The sequence below is a fragment of the Antechinus flavipes genome, chromosome 2, assembly GCF_016432865.1.
Source record: "Antechinus flavipes isolate AdamAnt ecotype Samford, QLD, Australia chromosome 2, AdamAnt_v2, whole genome shotgun sequence".
In the NCBI taxonomy this organism is placed as follows: Eukaryota; Metazoa; Chordata; class Mammalia; order Dasyuromorphia; family Dasyuridae; genus Antechinus; species Antechinus flavipes.
In genome coordinates this window covers 540,684,068-540,704,672 of record NC_067399.1, presented here as the reverse complement: position 1 = coordinate 540,704,672, position 20,605 = coordinate 540,684,068, and the positions used below count along the sequence as shown (strand labels likewise).

General features: G+C 35.6%; 1 protein-coding gene and 1 non-coding gene across 2 annotated transcripts; one reads left to right on the top strand and one right to left on the bottom strand.

The window, feature by feature from the left end:
* Window positions 1–2,142: 2,142 nt before the first annotated feature.
* TRNAQ-CUG (transfer RNA glutamine (anticodon CUG)) lies at window positions 2,143–2,214 on the bottom strand. The gene has a single exon. It is a non-coding gene; the product is annotated as a tRNA-Gln (tRNA).
* A 417-nt stretch (window positions 2,215–2,631) lies between these two features.
* Window positions 2,632–19,671, top strand: RAB11A (RAB11A, member RAS oncogene family). The gene is made up of 5 exons (XM_051980827.1): window positions 2,632–2,815; window positions 10,146–10,341; window positions 10,563–10,756; window positions 12,204–12,284; window positions 17,830–19,671. Exons 1-5 carry the CDS (start codon window positions 2,776–2,778, stop codon window positions 17,967–17,969), a joined length of 651 nt encoding a protein of 216 aa, XP_051836787.1. The 5' UTR covers window positions 2,632–2,775; the 3' UTR covers window positions 17,970–19,671.
* Window positions 19,672–20,605: the final 934 nt, after the last annotated feature.

The following is a 20,605-nucleotide window of genomic DNA, read 5'->3' as shown; positions in this document are numbered from 1 at the left end:
AATACAACTGAGATTCTACCCATCAGACTTGCAAAGTTAATAAAAATGGACTATTATAATTGTTGTAGAAAAAGTACACAACACACTGTTGGTGAGCAGGAAATTGTTTCTGTAATTTGAACAGATGAAGTGAATAGAGTACTAACTACACTTGAAGTTGAGAAGATCTGAATTTGAATCATACTTCAGAAACTTACTAACTCTATGATCCTGTCTGTGTAAGTCACTTAATCTGTATCTGTAAGATGTCAATAAGAATGACATTTACCTCCTAGGGTTGTAGTGAGGATCAAATGAATAACAAATAAAAGTGCTTTTCAAACTTTAAAGTGCTATATAAATTTTATGAAAGTAGAATTTTTTATCTTTCTTCTCAAACTGTCTTCTCTTTCCTTAATTCTGTAGATAGAACCACTGTCCTTCCAGTCATATAGATTTGAAACTTCAGTCAGTCAAAAAAATATTTATTAATCACTTATTTATTACATTCCAGGAACTATGCAAAGTGCTGCAGATACAAAGAAAGGACAAAATATTGTCCCTGCCTTCAAGAAATTCACATCCTAAGGAGGGAAGCAACATGTAACTATGTATACACACACACACACACACACACACACACACACACACACATATACGTATATATAATACTTATATATGTGTGTATATAGCAATCTATATGTGCTTATGTATATGTATACACATAAGTAACACAGATAAGATATAACATACGTCTATATCTATAACTATACATTTATATAATTTTTTGTAAATGTATCTCTCTAGCTAGAAACACATATACTTTTACATACAGAATAAATAGAAAATAATATTAAATGAAGTGAGCACTGGGAAAGCTCTTCTGCAGAAGTTAAGATTTGAGTGAGTCTTAAAAGGAAGTCTAGGAAGTATGAAGCTGAGTTGAGGGACACCCAGTAGGAAGACATGGAATGGAAAGAATTATCGTCTACTCTTTGACTCTCACTCACCTATCTATATTTGATTTTCTACTCTTTTTTGGGGGGGTGGGGGGTGTCTCTCTTTTTATATCTTGTCTCTATCCTGTTGAACTCACAGATACACTTAGTTCAGGTCCTCATTACCTTTTCCTGAATTAAAGAATTAATCTCAATTTGGTTCTATTTCTTCTAGCCTTTTTTTCTAATCTATATTCCAAGAAATGTCCAGGAAATATTTTTAAAGCATAGGACTGACAGCTGCCACTCCCCGTGAAAAGAAACTTCAGTGCTTCTATTGCCTATAGGATAAGTCTTCAGGACTCAAATACCATCTCCCACATTAGCACACGCCCTCCCCCATGATGAAAATTTGAATTTACTTTGTATATTTTATCTATATGTATGTGTGTATATATACATATATATAATATAGTTTGTATTTATCTATGTTCATGTTGTTTTCCTTTCGTAGAACGTGAGCTTTCAGAACCAGAACAATTTATAAAATGACTAAAACACTTTAAAGACATACAGCTTTGAAATATTTAAGAATTCCTTTCAATGGCAGTACCAAACATGAGGACCACGTTGAAATGTTTCCCACTTTACAGAGGTGACAGACTAGAGATGCAGGAGATGATATATTTTCCACACGAACTTATGAATTTACTATTTGTGCTTATTTGTTACAAAAGAGGCTTTTGGGGGGGGGTGCAGGGGAGAGATGTTTTTTGGTTGGAGGGACTTTAACAAAAATGGGGATGTGGGGTGGAAAAGTGATAGTGATGCCAAAAGAGGAAAAAATAAAATAAAGCGTTAAAAATGAAATGAGGAAAATTAGAAACATAATCGGGACAGGTGTGGAAGAAATATTCCTTAATTTATTCCTTAAATTGTGCTTTCGTGTATAACCCTCTTTTTTTTTTCCTTTTTGTATGGAAATGTTCATGTTAATTGTCAGATTCATAATCACAACACGTTTAAAAAATAATTGTCAAGAAGAATATTAGGTCTTTAAAGTGTTTTAGTTTCTACATTGCTCTGCACCTAATACAGGACCTATTAAGTGCCAGAGAAAGAACTTAGTCATCCGCGAATGAATGAATGATTGTGATGGGATAGAGTTATAGAAGAAAGGTAATCATTGAACCGACCGGAAATCTTGGAAAAAAGTTACATTTGTAGGTTCCACCGAGATTTGAACTCGGATCGCTGGATTCAGAGTCCAGAGTGCTAACCATTACACCATGGAACCGCCATACCGCAACTGGCGCTCAAGGCTCCCTTATAGTTAGCTAGCCCCGCCCCGACTAAAAGACCCACCCTATCTCTACTCTTCTTCAGCAAGGTATTGCCGGAACCCTAGTTCCGGACTATCCGAGGGGTGAACGGGGTGGGTTCGTGTTTTTGCAGGAGTAATTTGCCTCGGTTTCACTTCAGTGCTTTCGGGATAGTGAGTAGGGGGAGCACCCCTGCTCCCGGCACAGTACGCCGAACTAGAATACGAATGGAGCGGGCGGGCCGGCGGGCGCGCGTCCGAGTGGCTCCGGGCCGATGTGGAGTGGGGGGGTGGGGGGGTCGAGAACAAGTAAGAACCCGCGTTCGTGGAGGGTGGAGTCCGGGTCCCCGGAAGTACTTCCCAGGAGGGAGAGAGGGTGGGCAGGGCTGGCGGAAGTGGCGCAGGGACAGGGAGGGGCGCGTTACCCTCGTCCGGCTTCTGAGTCTCTGCGGCGGCTCCGGCTTCGGCTCCCCCTGAAGTGACGCCCCCTCCCCCGCCCGACTGCCGCTCCGGCCCCTCTGCCCCCAGTGACGCGCCATGGGCACCCGAGACGACGAGTACGACTATCTCTTTAAAGGTGAGGCCGCGGCCTCGCCGCCCATCCCCCCTCTGGCCGGCAAGCCGACCGGCACCCCTCAGAACCGAGGCCGGGATTGGGACCGGGGCCGGGGCCGGGTTAGTCTCAGCGGGTTCCTGAAAGACGGCTCCCGAGCCCCGGCCCTCCGAGCCGCGGCGTTCACTTCTCATCTCAGCACCCAGCTCCCCACCTTTGGTGGACCCTTTCCCCGCCCTCCCTCCTCATTCTACCCTGGGGCCGGGCCCCGGTTCTTCTCCCCGGGCCTTAGTTCTGTCCTCTTTCCCTAATCCAGTTGTCTTCCCTTCTGCAGTCGACTCCGCCCACTACACCTGGAACCGAGGGCACCTTTCTCTGTTTACCCTGGCCTAGCTTGTGTCCCCTTCCTTTTCCCCCTCCCCCACTTAGAATAGGATCCTGGGGTTGGCCGGGGTGCTAAGGGAGGAGTGTTTTGCGTCCCTTGTGCCGGGCGCACAGTAGGTGCTTGACAAGTGCTTGCCGACTCGGAGGCCAAAGGAATCATATAATCCTCCCTTTTAGCCCCCATACCTCCCCCAAAAGCAAAGCCAAGCCAACCCTCCCGCCCCCCGGCACGTCGCAGTGACCCTGGAGGCTTGCATGACTTCATGCCTATCCCCCTTACTTCTTGACCGCTCCCTTTTCTCGGGCAGGGAAGGGCCGGGCCGGCCGGGGAGGGTGTCTCTGACTCTGCTCATGGGAAGGGGTTGCGGATGGGTGGGGGTTGTTCACCTTGCCAGACCTGAAGGCCCAGTTGCTGAGCTGGAAAGATTGTGCATTGCACGAACACTGGTCTGTTTTATCGCAATGGTCTGATTGTTTCCTGCTGCAACATCGGGAGGACCCAACCTTGCCCTGTTCAGAGGGTGAGAAAAGAAGGGTCCTAGTAACTGCCGTATACAGGTTTTTTTTTTTTTTTTAAACAGTGGCTAAGTGCTCAGTTCTCATAAACAAAATTCCGAAGCGCTTAGAAAAGCTACTCAATGTGGTTTTGCCCCAAAAGAGAATCTTTTAAATTCTTGTTAAACAAAAGATTAAGGGAACCGCTCTTCTCGTGAGAGATTGTAGAGTCTGTATGATTTTACAGCGCCTTTTCGTTGTATATTTTTGCACTTGAAGGTGCTGAACCAAGATTATTACTAAGAAAGGAGAAACCATTGATATTAAAGCTTTATTGTGGGAGGGTGGAGTTTAAAAAGAGTGTTAGAGCAGATTGACTATTTCTAGCTTTGCCATTGGTGCTTAATACTGCAGGAAACATTACTCTTTGCAAATCATCCAGTAGTTATCTGCTTAATGTATTCAATTTCCTCTTTTTGCTAGGGATTCCTTTCCCAGTAAGTAGTCCATCTTCTCGTTTGGGATAACTAGTTTGCATATATTTTCCCACCTTTTAAAGTATGTGTTTATAGAGCTACTACTGCAAATGGTGGATTTTAGAAATCTCAAGTGGAGACTAGGATGTATTTTCAAAAAACAGTTCATTGAAAAAGCATTTAAAACGAGCTTCATGAAACTTTTGGATTGGTTGTTTAAGGGAAGATTGTAATTTAAGTAAAACAGCAAGTAGGTACTTAAATTTAGGGTGAATATTTTGTAGTAATAGACTTTCTAGAAAAAGAAAAAACAAAAATTTAAAATTCCTGCTGAGAAAAGCATTCTACTTGTATTCAAATTTTGGTTGCTGCAACGCATTTTACTTTGGGGATTATTTGGCAACTCTAGGAACTTCGGAATTACCATATTAATATAAGGAAGAACTGACTCTTTTATGTCCTAGTATGAATTACATCACCCTTATGAGGTGTGGCCATCTCTAGGTAGAAGGTGCTCTTTTCCAACTGACTAAAAGATTTAGAGGTGAAAGCTGCTGCTTCTATCCAATTAGAAAACGTAGGGTCTTTGAAATTAGTTTTCATATTAGATTAGGATGTAGATGTCTAATGGTGAGTATTGACAGGAAAGCTTGAGTCTCAATAATCACTGTAGAGTGTGGAGGTACAATAAAAAATAGATTCAGTGGTTTTGAGGGGAAGGATGACTTTTGCCTGCAGAGAATTTACAATCTGTAAATGGGAAATTGTCTGAAAGATAGGTAAAACTGGAAAGCAAATTCAAGCTGAGAAAATGGCTAAATTATGTTGAAGTCTTAGTGAATTTGACCTTGATCTCTTATATGATTAAATGTTTGTTCATCTAGTATTTGAGTACCTAATGAGTACAAGGAACTGAAGTAGATAACAAAAAAAAAAAAAAGAGATTTGACCATGTTGTTCCTTGCTCAAGAAACTTCTGTGGCTCCACTTTACCTTTTAGGATTAAATACAAACTGCTTTGAAATTTAAAGACTTTCACAATTTGGCTTCAGACTATCTTTCTAGGCTGAATACACTTTAGTCTCTGTTGGGCACTTAGTGGTTCTGCCAAAATGTCTATTTATCCTCCCTCTCCCATACTATTTCCTGCCTTTGTGCCTTTTTTTTTTTTTTTTTTTTTTTTTTTTTTTTTTTTTTTTCATTGCTTTTGGAGGTCTTGGTGGCTGGAGTGGGGAGGTGTAGGACATTGGGATCTGAAACTTGTCTGTACTTGGAATGTTACCTTTTCTTTTAGTGACTCCCAATACCTTGAGTTTCTGTTAAGATTCCCTTTTAAGCTCAGGTGAAAACCACTTTTAGGAGATCTCTGATTTTTCCAATTATCTGTGAACTTCTATCACTTTTTCTCACCACAGTACAATGTAAAATCATAAGGATGTTATTTCACACTTTTATATTCATGTCCTAGTAGTCAATCATTTGTGCTAGCATTGTGCTAAATACTAGGGATATAAAGATGAAAAACAAAGACACTATCTTCCCGTAAGGAACTTATTACCCGTTGGGGTAAAACAACACAAAAGCAAGCAGAAAAGAGATGGAAGTAGGGTGGCAAAGAAGAGCAACAAAGTGGAGAATGAAGAGATGGCTGGCTTGAGCAATACTAGCACAGTGTCTGCCACATAGTAAGTCTTTAAGAAATTGTGATTGATTCCTTGAAAAGATTACTTTCTTTGCCCTCTGGAAGTTACAAATCTCATTTTAGACACCAGGCCATTCAGTCACATTTTTTTCTGGAAATGTTTCTGGGTGGGTATTCCATTGATTAGAAATAGTTGAACCAGCAAATTTACTTCTCTTTTTTCTCTCACTAGTAATTAACTCTCAGATGATTGTCAGTGGAAACTGCTTTTAGGAACTTTGCCTTCTGTTTTAGTTTTTCTTTTTCAACTTTGAATCTGGAAAAATTATAAAGACATTTTGATTTAAAAACATGTTTTGTTGCTGGAATATATGTGCACATTGGAAATGCCTTTAGAAAGAATAGTGATGACTTCTTAAGAGTTATTTTTTGGATATGTGTTGTGTTAAATAGCCCCAAATTAAAGACTTTAAAAAAATACATGTCATAATAGATGTTTACTACCTTTGCTAAAGTAGATTACCATTTGTGACCCTAAGCATGGTTACTTTAATTTCTTCATTGTAAATGGGGATGATAATAGAACCTAGTTCGCCAGAGTGATAGGAGGATCAAATGAGAGAATTATAAAGTACTTAGCACAGTGTCTACCACATAGTAAATGCTATAAAAATATCAGTTATTATTATTAAATAATATGACCATTGGTGTTTATATGGCTTTTGTGGCATCTCTGATATTTAATATATTTTACAAAGTTAAGTATTAAGATTTGATGTTGATAATTCATTAGCTTAACTTTATTTAGCTAAGTGGTAGTCATTCTGAGTCTGTACTGTTAGTTTTTTTTAATTGTTAAAGATTGTTAAAAAATTATCTGGAGCATATTATTCATAAGGCTTACAGCACTCAAATGAATTGTTTTTTAACTTGAAATGTAATAAAATAGAAGATAGGCATTTGAAACCTTTTCCAAGAAGTAAAGAATACTATCTTGCATAGTTTTAATTTTAACATTTTAAAGGCAGAAAATACGATCATAAAATGTTTTCTCTGGCAAGAAATTGGTAAATTTATAAATTTGCAATTAAATTTGTAAATAAAATTGTAAATTTGAGTCTGGGAGGAAAAATAACTTAGTTTTCTGTCAAATCCAGTGAGTTCACCCTGTAAATTTTGACCTTTTAAACCTAATATTAAGAATATTCATTTATAGAATGCTTTGTGATTTGTAAAGTGCTATATGTGTTATCTCATGAAATATGCAAGTTTATTTTGCGGCTGTTTTGATGAGAAGTAAAGTTCTAGCCTTTTTTTGTCTTGAGGATGATTTTTCATGAATTTTACATCTGTCTTCTAACAGACTGAGTCTTTTCAAGAAAATCTGAGATGAAATATGCAGAACAGAAAAAAGTTTTCTTCTATATTGAATTTTGAGCCACTCTCCCACTTTGTTATTAACAACACTGTGCTAATAAAACTATTATCTTCTAGATGTCAGAATCTTTTATTCTCCCAAAGTATTCTTAGGCATTTCCTACTGGAGGAAGCTTTCAATAATCTTCCATATTCGGGATAGCTTTGAATGTAAACAATTTGCTAATGTGAATATCTAATTTATTATTTAATTTAGTGAGTTTATGGTAGTATATTAAGCCATGACTTGTATATTTAATATATTTGTTTTCAGGTAAACATGTTAAAAATTAAAATAGTGCTAAAATTAATTCATAGTATATCTTACTGGTTTGATAGGAGGAATTTTTAACGGATTAATTTTAGTTTGCAGTTAAGTGTGTCTATTTTAGCATTGCTTTGTTCTTTGAGGTAATTACATAAAAATTTTAGGTTTTTTTTTTTTAGATTTTGTAAAATTAGATCAATATCAGTCTGAATTTGAAACTGGGAATGAAGCAATCATAACATTAAGCATTTTACCAAAAGACAGATTTTTTTTTTTGGGGGGGGAAGTGGTTGTTGTTTTAACCAGAATGCTAAACTTAAAAATAAACAAACCACCTACTTAATCTATTGTATATTTTTTGTGGGGTTGATTTCTTAAGTATTACATATAGTGTATATTATCATGGTTGGTTGTCTTCAAAATGAGGCTTTGCTGATGAGTATGATGTGTCTGAATTAAATGACTAATTCTTCCAGGGCTGGTATCTTTCTAATACTTTCGAAATTCTTTGCTCCTCCTGCTCCACCCTCATGTTAGGTATTTATACCTCTGCTAGATAGTGAGACTAGAAATGGAAATTTCCAGAATGCTCTACTTAATATAGTAGAAAGTTGGACAATCTAGTTGTGATGTGGATATAATGATGGATTTGATTTCATGTCCAGAAGGTAGGCTTTGGTAGCTGGCATATATGCTTATGTAGTAGGGTAGAATGCTGGACTTGTCTGGAAGACAGCGCAATCTTTAATCTTTTTTTTTGATCTGTGGACAAGTCACTTAAGAGTTCCACTGGACCTCAGTTTCCTAAACTGTAAAATAAAGGGTTTGGCTCCTTAAGGTTTCTTGTAGCACTAAATCTATCATCCTACTTAACATTTAACATATCCTTTGTTATGATCTCTTAAGATGCCTATGAATTGACAATGTTAGCTGTTAAAAACAACTATACTTTGTGCTGCATGCTGTCTTTGCAGTCCTGGAGGATTTCTTGCTGAATCAGCTGACCGAGGAAGCCAGAAAGATATGCTTTTGATAAAGTAACTCCCTCCAAGACTGCCCAGAGGCCAGCTTGTATCCGATCTTGTGGCAAGAAAGGAATGCATAATGGACTGTCTTTGCTCTCTGGCCAGAGTACAGTGAGCTCTTCCAATCCTCTTATCTACCCACCTCTCTCCCCCATATCTCCTATCCCTTTTTATAAGGCACTCCCTTGTTTGTTATTGTTAACTTTGTTTTGTTAATTTTTCTAGACTAAGTTTGTAGAACCTTTAGTTGCTTTAGAAGGTTGAGGAACTACTGTTTAGTAGCAGGAATGTGTGCTGTCTTAAAATAATAAAACTTTTCCCTTTGCAAAAAAAAAAAAAAAATTCTATTGTTGTCTATTGAGATAAGTAAAGTCTGGCTAAGGCCTTTAATATAATCAAGCTAGATTAATGTAAATTCTGAAACTCATCTTACTCTTTAAAAGAAAAATGCTTAACTCCCATTTTTCACTTTTCAAATATTAAATGCATAATCACATGTATAAATTTTGTACTTTGGGTTTGAAAATGATCCCCCCCCCTTTTTTTTTTTACTTGTCTGTAAATTTTTATGATAAAATAGTCTATCTTGTTAGCCAAAGGTCAGTCTAGCTAAGCTAAGCTTGACAGCAGAGAGATGAATTTTCAGCCTTGGTAACTTGAAGACGCTCTAAGTTATAGAATTAAATTATAGGAGGAATACCCACATCAGTACTTTAGAATCTGTAGTGTCAGCAAAGTATCTTGCTGTGTGCCTTATAAGCATTGTGCTAAACTATGAAGAATATAAAAAAGTTCTTGTCATGGGACTGTGAATTCTTTTAATCAAAACCTACTTTTTAAATTTTTAAATTTCAAGATGTTATAAGTGAATCCATACCTTGCCAACCTCACCTCTCTTCCCCTTAGCTAGGATTACTCGGATTTAAAGAAAATCCAAATTATTAGGCAGTACTCTTAGCGTCTCCCTTTAGTATACTGACCACTTTCCTGTCCCAGGCTTGTGTCTTCCAATCTGATAAAAGTATTAAAGAGCCATGTTAGTTTCTGTGCTGGGAATAGTGAGATATTATGTATATATTTTTTTTAATATGGTGTCTCACTTTGGTACTGAAAAGCAAAATACCTTTTCATCTGGCCTGAGGTGTGGATCCTGTGAATACACCAAACTTTAAGAGTTTGAAATTGAAATTGAGTAGGACTTTCTGCACATACCATCCCTAATCCTTTATTATCTTATTGTTTGTCAGATACTTTTGTTCCTCCCAACTCTGTATTTGGTGGACCGCATAATCTTATCTTCAAATTACTGTCATTTAAGATAGTAATGTTAGTATTCATTTTCATAGTGGCTAATAGTTTTAACTGTTGTCAGTTCAGTAAACTTGGAGTTTAAATTTTAAGGTGTTTTAATGATGAATGAACTAATGTAATTAGTTATGTAATAATATTTAGGAAGACATTGGTAAAAAATAAAAAGAAGAAATTAATCTTAGCACTGCAGTAGCAGGGGCTAGGTACATATTCTTCTGAATTCTTTGGGGGAAAATCAAACAATTAGATGTGGTGTCTATTGTTTATTGTTATTTAAGCTGAATTTTACTTCCCTAGAAGCAAAGTATAGTACTTTGTTTTGTTTTGTTTTTTTCAGTTGTCCTCATTGGAGACTCTGGAGTAGGAAAGAGTAATCTTCTGTCTCGTTTCACTCGAAATGAGTTTAATCTGGAGAGTAAGAGTACCATTGGTGTGGAGTTTGCAACAAGAAGCATCCAGGTTGATGGGAAAACAATAAAGGCACAGATATGGGACACAGCAGGACAAGAGCGATATCGAGCTATAACATCAGCGTAAGTCAAGGAGATCCAGATTCTGTGGAGCAGTTTTCCGTACTTACATTGATTTGGGGTGAAAATATGGCATTGTGAAATGTGCAAGTATCTATAACTTTATTCTAGGAATAAGAATCTGGGGGTTTTTTTTTTTTTTTTGGTTGTTTCTTTTATGGTTGGCCCCTACCTACTTTATAGTTATAGTTGATCTTTTAATATAAAATTGTCCTGTTTTTCAGTTATTACCGTGGAGCAGTAGGTGCCTTGCTGGTTTATGATATTGCTAAACATCTTACATATGAAAATGTAGAACGCTGGCTGAAAGAATTGAGAGATCATGCAGATAGTAACATTGTTATCATGCTTGTGGGCAACAAGAGTGACTTACGTCATCTCAGAGCAGTCCCTACAGATGAAGCAAGAGCCTTTGCAGGTAATGAGTGACCCAACTTTTATGATAAGACTTTTTGCCTGATAGTGAAGTATTGCTTTGTTTTGTGCTATTGGGAAGGATACTTGATTTTAAAATGATATTTTAAGAATTTTTTTTCAGCCTCCTAATAGTGAAATAAGTGTTTGTGCATGAACTATATGCAAATTTGTGCTTCTTACATAGTTTGGCTGTGTGTGCCTTACAGCACAGGGTTGTACTTGACCTGATCACCTAGTGCTTACTATAGGCTGCTGCAACACTGTCTGACTCTCCTTAATGACTTTAATAGAGAAGAAACTTCCCCACTTATGTTTTGGTAGAATAGTAATATCCTGTGTCTACCTGCCTAGACTATGCATATCCATTCTGTCCCTTCTCTTTAGGGGCTGTACTGCCTGTGTTTCTGTAGGTAAAGTTTGAATGTAGATAATTGCTCTTTTCCTGGTAACTGCATGGAAGAATAGGCATGATCTCAACTATTCTTTTTCTCTATTAAGAAATGTTCTGTGCTTTACTGTCATTTTCAATTCCTCTTTTAAAAGTCCTTATACACCTAAAAGTATATCATGACCTTTTGGGTGTTGCCAAATATGAGTGGTAGGAGTCTGAGCCCTCTTGACCAATGAGTCATTGTTTTAAGATATTTAGGTCACCTTGAATGTAGGGTTTTGTCATTTTGTCCATCGTTAATCTCTTGAGTTTTTTTCCTTTAGAGATCTTGTAGATAACCAAATGCAATATCCTCATTTTACAGATGAAAAAACAGATATAAAGTTGATATGCCTTACTCAGACACAAAATGAGATAGTGGCAGAAAACAAGGGTTTGAACCCAAGTCTCTTGACTCCCAGTCCGCTATTCTATTGTAGCACGTTCTTTTCTCGTCAGATTTTCCTGACTTTTTTATTGATTTATTTTATTGTATTAAATGAATTTTTCTATTACATTTTAGTGAATTGTATAAGAAGCTTGCTTCAAAAGACATATACAGATGGAATGTGTAATTTATGTCTTGACTCAAAAACACGTACTGAATACCTGTTATGTAGTAGTCATTGTATTTTTAGAAGTTTAGATACACTTTCGTGAAGGAAAGAAGGATATAAAAGAACCAAAATTGACATGCCTAATTTTGGGTTGAATAGTATTCTTACCTTTAGTAATGTTTTGGATGTACCCTATTGATGTATTATTTTCAACAAGGCTGTCTGTTAATTCTTTGGGGTAAGTGGGGCGATGGAATAAGGAAGGGAGTAATAGATTACTCTAGTAAAATGTATAATGATGGGTGTTACCTAAGTAATTGAAGTAGTATGATCCAAAAAATTCTGTTGCTTCTACTGTTATATGGTTGTGTTTTTGTTAAAAATCATTTCATTTATATTAAGGCTTGATCTGGTTGGTAATGATTTCAAAGAGGCTTTTTGGTCTGTTTGTATTCCCTCAGAAAAGAATGGCTTGTCATTTATTGAGACATCTGCTTTAGACTCTACAAATGTAGAAGCTGCTTTCCAGACAATCCTGACAGGTAAGGCTTGTATTTTGAATTTATACCAGTTGGAATGAAAACTGGGTAACATGTTGTGTTTAAATAAATGAATTCTGAAGTTGAAAATAAATATCATGCCCATCTGAAGGTACTACACAGTGAATATAATTTGAAAACTCAATGGTGTAGTAACAGTACAGAGCACAAAATTAGTTACAATTCTTGCTTTTTGAATTTTGCCATCTAAAATTACCCGACTAATATCTAGTCAAGTAATATTTTGGAAACAGTGTGTTCACTTCCTGTTTTTCCTATTCTCTTCTTCATGGTAACAAGTACAGAGTTGTCCTTGAATATACTTTCACTAGGTAAATGCCAGTATCAAGACAAGGAAAAATATGATACCTCTGAAGCAACTCTGAAATATTTTAATAGATGTTTGAGCATGTGCTTTTTCTCATTTCTTTAAGTTAAAATGAGAAAATCCTTCAACATTGTTTTCTCTTGACATGTAAAAGGAGCATGTTTCATGCTTGGTAAAATTGAGCATATATTAGCATTCAGAAAAGGCTAGAATAGTGGTGGATGAAGATCAGAGTTTAAGCTCTTAAGTTTTGGAAGGTGGATATGCAGGTCAAGGCATTTAAAAGCTTGCTGCCTTTTGTCTGTAGTGGTACTTAGTATATGATAATATGTAGACATTTAAAAGTTTGCTGTCTTTTGTACTGTAGTGGTAGTATGGATAATCTACAAATTTTTACATTCTGTTAAAAAAAAAAATTAGATCGGGGCTTGTCAGATGCTTTTTTGGTGAAACATCCTTTGTTGGACCTGTTCTCTGAATTGTCCTTTTAGATGGACTATGGCTCAAGAAAAAAAATGATTAACTCTATAGCATGACTACAAATCCTATACTTTTTAAAACTATCTGAGTTATTCCAGAGACAATGTGTTATATGATGGGAAGAACATTGTCGGTAAGCCAGCAATCATGTATAATATACCTGCTGTGTTTCAGGCACTGTACTAAGTGCTAAGAATACAAAGAAAGGCAAAAAAATAAAAAAAAAGTCCTGTTATCAAGTAGCTTGTTGTCTAATGGAGATGACAACATGCAAGCAACTGTGCACAAACAAGATATATACAGAGTAAGTTGGAGATAATCAACAGAGAGAAGACACTAGCATTTAAAGTGGATCAGGAAAGTCTTTTTATAGGACATGAAGGAAGCTGGGAGACAAAGAAGAGAAAGGAGAGATTGCAAGCATAGGGGAGAGTGCCCAGAGTTGGGAGAGATTTGGAGTATCTTGTTTGAAGAATAGGAAGAAGGACATTGTCATTGGATCACACAAAGTACACTGTGGTGAGTAAGGTATTAAGCAGACTGGAATTATACAAGGGGACCAAGGGTAAGAAGGATTTTGAATGGTAATGAGAGGATTTTATATTTTATTCGAGAGGTGATATAGAACCATTGGAGCTTATTGAGAGATGTTAGAAGGTAAAAATAATAGGATTCGGATTAAAAGCTAATTAGCCAGGATTCTAGTTCTAGCTCTACCAGAACTTGTCTATAAGAGGGCAGTGGGGGAATGACACCAAATTAGAGAATTTGGAAGAGATCTTCTAACGGTGACATTTTGTGATTTTTTTTTTTTTTTAAATAAATGGGTCATCAAGGAACATGAATGCATAGCTTCATTTAAGAGAAAAATTAGTTTGGGGGACACCAAGTGATATATTGGAGAGCTTATCTATTATTATTCTCCAGTTCAATTGATATTTTTATTTATAAAATGTCATTAGCAGAGATAGGAAACTTGTGGTATCAAAGGCACTCCTTGTAGGGGAAGCATTTGAACTCAAGTGAATAAAAGTTATTTCACTGCCACCTGTATTTCTTTTAGGACTCTGATTTTCAAAGGAGGAAAGTTGGTTTTTTTTTTTTTTTTTCCATTTAATTTTTGTTATGATTCTCAAGGTTGAAAGAAGAATATTCTTTTATGCCTGTAGAGTTTCTAGAAGGAATTATTGATATCTAGTGGCAACTTAAAATGTTTCCATTGGTTATATTCATAATTCATAATAGCTTTTCTTACTATCTGGAAGTATGTAGTAGAAGTTTCAGTGTCACCATTTACTGATGAAAAAAATACACTTAGTTCAAACAGCCAATTAGTATACAAGCCAGGATTCAAACTTCAATGTGTCCTAAGGCCTCTGCTTTCCCCATTCCACCTCATATTGCTTGTTAATCACGAGGTGGGGTATACTTTCTGGCCCTGGAAGCTTATGTTTTTGAGGTAGATACTAACAGATTGTCTGACTTTATGATGTTGAATTATTTATTTGAAGACTTTCATTTGATGATTTCTGTGGTAAATATCAATTCATGTCATTTTTCAGTTATGCTTTTTAGCTGACTTTTATTCCATCGATCCATAGCAACTTTTTTTTTTTTTTTTTGAGCTGAGTAGAATACAGAATGGTAACATTTACTTGCAAGAATAACTGCTTCAACTTTGTAGAAAGACTGTTTACATTTGAATTTTGAACTGAACTTGACACTTGAAAAGTGAGCAACTTACTAGCAATAGTATGACTCCTGTATCTTACAGATCTTTTAAAAGGGTTTCAAGTCACCATAATAACAATTTGCTGCACTAAACTCTAGAGAAGTTAAAACTCATGTAGTGATGTATGTTGGTAATTAAGCCATTAGTCCATGAAGTTTAGAGTGATTTCTTTTCTGCAACACAATCTGTCACCACCTGCTAAGAATATTTTCAAAATATACTTTCTAACACAGGGATATCTGTGCCTTCCTTTAAAGGTGGATTTGAATCAATGGATGAAGAATCAGAACTACGAATTATCACGTAGTAGTAGTAGTAGTAGTAGTAGTAGTAGTAGTAGTAGTAGTAGTAGTAGTAGTAGTAGTAGTAGTAGTAGTAGTAGTAGTAGTAACATTTTAGCTTTCATTTTCTATAATTTGGAATAGTTTTTATTCATGTCATTTCTCTGAAGGAAAAGAAAGGCAATTAAAACAATAAAGCAGAACTTTTTACCCATCAAAAACTAGCAAAAACTCTTCATGTCTATTACATGAATGCTGTGGGAATTTCCTGTATGGTGGAATACCTTCCAATACATTTCATCTTTACCAAAGTGAGCATTCAATACTGCCTTTGATGTTGGTGAAATTTAGAGCTGTATCTATGTGGTGGTAGCAGAATTTGTGACACTATTTTTTTTTTAAATGATTTTTACTTGGTTAGAGGAAGCATTGGAAACTGCCTATATCTTTTTTCTAAATAACCACCCTGTTCTTCATAACCTTATAATCTTTCTGAAGGTATGTACCTATTATTGCCATTTGTCACAAATTAGAAAATTGCATCTATTACATTTTTGTATTTAATTATAAGTTGGTTATATTTAAAATTCATCCAGGTCTTTTGATTCCTAAGTCAGGGCTTTTTCCACTATAACAAGGCTGCTTCTCTAGTATAAGAGTTGTATGTAATCTATTTAGTTATAAAGTTAAATATATAATTCATTGCCCCTAAGGGAAGGAAAACTTAGTTCCCTGAGTTCCTAGTTTTTATTTTAAAAATATTTTTCTCTAATTAGAGACCAGCCAGGAGATATCTACTTCCTCCTGTTCTCCTCCTTATCAAAGTTTTTCCTTTTTTAACCTTTGGTGACTGGATATGTCTTAAGTGGATTTAGCAACCTTTTTGTGCCATTTCTAGTTTTTAAAAAAATTCTGTCCTCCATCTCATTTCCTTAATAAAACTCTGCTTTCTTTCACTGATAATGCTTTGATTCCTGGACATTTTTTCTTTTTTTGGTGGGAGGGGGATCTTAGAAGAATGACTTGAAATAAATACAATGTGAGTCAAATACAGAAAAGACTATTTGATAGTTTGATAATGTTATACAAGGCTGTTCAGCTTTTCTACTTGGTAATCACATCATTTTAATTTTTTATCATCAGTTCTCAGAAGTCTGTCTCTACCTTATCAATTTTCTTTGCTTTTTCTTTTACTAGTTCTGGACTGACTAGTGGCTTTGCTGCTTATTACTTGTCATTGAGAAAGTCAATTTAGCTTCTGTGGCTTTACTTTGTTCCTCTATGAAATGATGGTGTGGAAGAGGCCAAAAAGCTAGTTCGAAAAAATTGTAATTCTATGACTTTTGCCATGTAAAATTTTCCTAGTTACTTTACAAAATTAATGAACCAAGGGAATTTGGGTTTAGGGGGAAGAAGTCCAGTTTGTGATTTTTTTTTTTTTTTTTAATGAATGAATAACATTGTTTTTATGTAAGCTGCTACTTTGCTTCTAAAGCTGATGGGATTGCTTGGTTGCTCTTCTCTTTATCCTGGAAAACCTGGATTAATCAATTTTTGACTATCCCTACTTAAAAAAAAAAAAAAAATTAGCTTTTATGTAGAGTTAATTACTTCAAAGATACGGCAGAGAACAAACCACTTCAATTTTTCTTTTTTTAAAAAAAAGTATACATATGCTTACTTATGCTAGTTTTTTGCAATCATTTATTTGCCAAGTGGTTTTGTTTTGGAGTAACTTTTTCTAATTTTGTTGTTGTTGTTTTGTCCAGACCTGTGATTTCTTTAGGGTAAGGACCTGGTGAGAGAACTCCCTCTATCACTGCCATTTGTCCTCTGCTCTGCAATTTACTCTATTAGAGCATTGACTGCATCACTTAATGGTTAAATGACTTGCCATTCCACTATAGCCTGACTTGATCTCAAGTCTGAGGTCTGTTTTCTAACTACTATACCACATGTCTTTCACTATTGATTTTTATAAAAGTTTGTATATAGTTCTTTAAGATTTATTTAAAATTTATAACTTTCTAACTCATTCAGTGGGCCAAGGTGCTAAAAAAAACTGAATATTTTCTGTTATATCAGATTGCCTTAAAAAAATTCATAGTATATTTGTAAAATTGTGTTTCATATTTTGTTCCATTCAGATCTATGGGGAATTTGATAAGGAAGGTTTATACATCTCCTTTGCTAAAGCAGTAGTGTTCTCAGACTTTTTGTTGGCCAAGGTTTTTGAATTTCCTTATGGTAACATTTTTAGTCTAAGCTTTCAGTTCATGTTTTACTATTTAAACCAGGGGTCCTCAAACTACGGCCCGTGGGCCAGATGCGGCAGCTGAGGATGTTTATCACCCTCACCCAGGGCTATGAAGTTTCTTTATTTAAAGGTCCACAATACAAAGTTTTTGTTTTTACTATAATCCAGCCCTCCAACAGTCTGAGGGACAGTGAACTGGCCCCCTGTTTTAAAAATTTGAGAACCCCTGGTTTAAACTATTAGGTATTTCATTAATCTCTTGAGTTTTTTTTTTGTTTTTGGAAAGAAAGAAGAAACTGGTTTTTTTGTGCCCCCAAAGAAACCTGTAATAAAGCATTGGTTGCTTGAAGAGGAAAAACAGTTGTTTAGCCATTGGAATAGAAAGCGATCCCTAACACAAGCTTCTGTGGTAGCAGCTGTTAATGAGTTTTATTAATACAAAATTCTAAATACTTCTTCTTTTTATACAGAAATATATCGCATTGTTTCTCAGAAGCAAATGTCAGACAGACGTGAAAATGACATGTCTCCAAGCAACAATGTGGTTCCTATCCATGTCTCACCAACCACTGAAAACAAGCCAAAGGTGCAGTGTTGTCAGAACATATAAGGCTTGTGCTTCTCCCCTAGAAGGCTGTGTATAGTCCATTCCCCAGGTCCGAGATTTAAATATATTTGTAATTCTTGTGGTCACTTTTTTGTGTTTCATTACTACTTCTGAATTTCTTTATGTCTTAAGTCTTTTTTTTTTTTTTTTAATTTCAAATTTATAAAATCACCTACTTGTCCCAAATGACTGCAGCTTCTTTTCATGCGAAGCCCTCACTAGCCTTAGTTTAATAAAATGGATGTTTGGATTCCTTAATTATTGCTCATTTTCCATCAGGGTGGTCTATTGCAATGGTAAATGCTCAAACTCAAGTGCTTAAAGCTCAGATCTTCTGGTCTGAATCAAATCAAAGAATACTTTAATATTTAACTAAACATTTTACCACAGAATGATTTATTAAAAAATGTATTCTCCCTTCAATGCAGTCTCTCCAAATCCAGAAATTGGGTTATAAAAATAAAAAGCAGAATTTTAAGAGCTTCATAAATATCCATTATTTGGAAAGACAATTTCTAAAATGCCTTAATAGGTTTGTGTGGTATAATAGTTTTTCTTGCTTTCTTTCTTTTTTTACCAATTTGTGGGGCGAAAGGGGGAAAAACCCGCACCAAACTTTTCCTGACTCAAGGATTGCTTTGCAAAATTCAAAAGATTTCTTTTTTTCTCTCTCTCTCTCCTTACAGTTTAAGTAGATATGTGATTGGATGTGGAGAGGAGGGGGAAGGAAGGTCATCATGTTAAGTGATGAGCATGGCAGACTGTAGACTCAAGTTCCATTTGAGGTGCCTCCTCTGCAGTTAGACTAGGCAGTTAAAGCTATCTAAATGATTTAATTTCACAGTGGCAGATCATGCAGCATTTTATTGCTTAGGCAATAAATAATCTGTACAATGCTAGAAGTACCAAATTTTGAAATGTATGGATTTTTTCCTTTATCACCCCCAAGAAATGAAATATGGCCTAGTTCTCCCCCCTCAATAAACCCAATACCAAGTATGGTTTGTTTTTAAAATGCTGATTTATTTGATTGAGTTTTTTCAGCATGTCAAGAAACTTCAAAGTTAAACTTGTCTTTTGGTTCCACTGTCTTAAGGATATGGCCAAAGGTCAGATTCGGTTAATGTGGTGTGCAATTGAAGGCATATATTTTAGTGTACAAGCTAAAAGAAAATCCTGAGTTTAAGTAGAACATACTTAGAAGCTAAACAGTTCTGAAATGTTTCTATCCACTACATTGTTCAAAAGAAGCAGTTGTATTACTAATATCTAAAGTCTATATTCCTTTGTTAATTCCCCTCCCCCTTCCATTTGAGAACAATAAGCGCTTAATCTGAAGTAATTTTAAAAGTTGTGTCAAGTGCAGTGAAATCTATTAAGGTTATAGGAGAGTCCTAAAGGTTATTCAGGCTGTGAAAAAGTCAGCCTGAAATATATGGGCATACTCAGTGTATTATATTTCATGGCCAGTCTTTTGTCTTTTGCGGTGCTCATGAAGTGTGGGGCACACGGAAGGCATTGCTGTAGTCAGTAATTTTGGTTTTCTTTTGTAGCATTTTATTCTTTTAGTGTATTGGTTCTTAAGATGCTATTGATCTATTTGTAAATTGTTACTTTGTATTTTATGCATGTAATGTAACTTGATTTTTTTTTTAAGATATTGATTTAAAATATATTCATATTCTAATAAACAGTTACAGGGGGACTATTCCCTATGTTGTCAGATTATATTTTTCCTTTGAATGACTTGGCTGTATCCATAGATATTATTTCCTAACCATTAAAAGATGCAAGGACCTATATTAGAATAGTAAGTGTGGAGTTTATAGGATAGTGAAACTAGAATTATATATACACTAAGTTCTTGAAAATAAATATTAGATAAATTTTCTTGACAGTGATTATCATAGTTTTGATGATTTTAAGGGAGACTCCTTAGTAGTTATATATATAATAATGTTCCTAGGGCCATGAAAGAATTTCATTTCTTACCATAGTTTACTCAAAATTGAAGTACGTTTTCAAGGGTTTCTTGAGTAGCAAAGTAGAAGAGTGACTAGCATGCTAGATGTTTATGAAATCATCTTTTTTTAAAAAAAGGCAGATTGTTTTTTTTAATGGCTCAAGCCTGTTTGGGACTTTTTAAATTTGAGTTTTGTTTGAGCAAGTGTTGTACTTTCTTCTGAATTAGTTCTGAACCAATAGTTCAGTGCTAAGCACAGTGCCTGGCACAAAGTAGGTACTTAATAAAGTTTGATTGGTTGAACATATTCATTGAGGTTACTGAATATTTATGGCTCTTCATGATCATGCAGCAGTTTTTGAACAGTAATCCTGTCTGACTGCTGTTATGATTCTTTCATCTTGAATAGTTTACTTATTAGAGTCTCACCAGAAACAAGCAGTGGTAACTTGGTTTAACTTTCTACATCATTGCAGTAGAGTTATTTTTGTCTTTTAACTGTTCCACTGTAAGATAGCTATTATATTTTAAAATGTCATCTGGGTTAGTTTTTCAAGGGAAAAAGATGCCAAACTGTTGAGCTTTATTAGAGATCTTGTTAAAGGATTTATCTTTTAAAAGTGGGCTTAGCTTACTAGGCTTGATAAAAGCAAGAGATTTGGCTATAAGTTTTTGT

Bases quoted from the DNA above. Each gene is read 5' to 3' on its own strand.
- RAB11A (XM_051980827.1), top strand. From the start codon at position 2,776: ATGGGCACCCGAGACGACGAGTACGACTATCTCTTTAAAG. The intron at 10,757-12,203 runs GTAATGAGTGAC...GTATTCCCTCAG, and splicing joins TGAAGCAAGAGCCTTTGCAG to AAAAGAATGGCTTGTCATTT. The intron at 12,285-17,829 runs GTAAGGCTTGTA...CTTTTTATACAG, and splicing joins TTTCCAGACAATCCTGACAG to AAATATATCGCATTGTTTCT.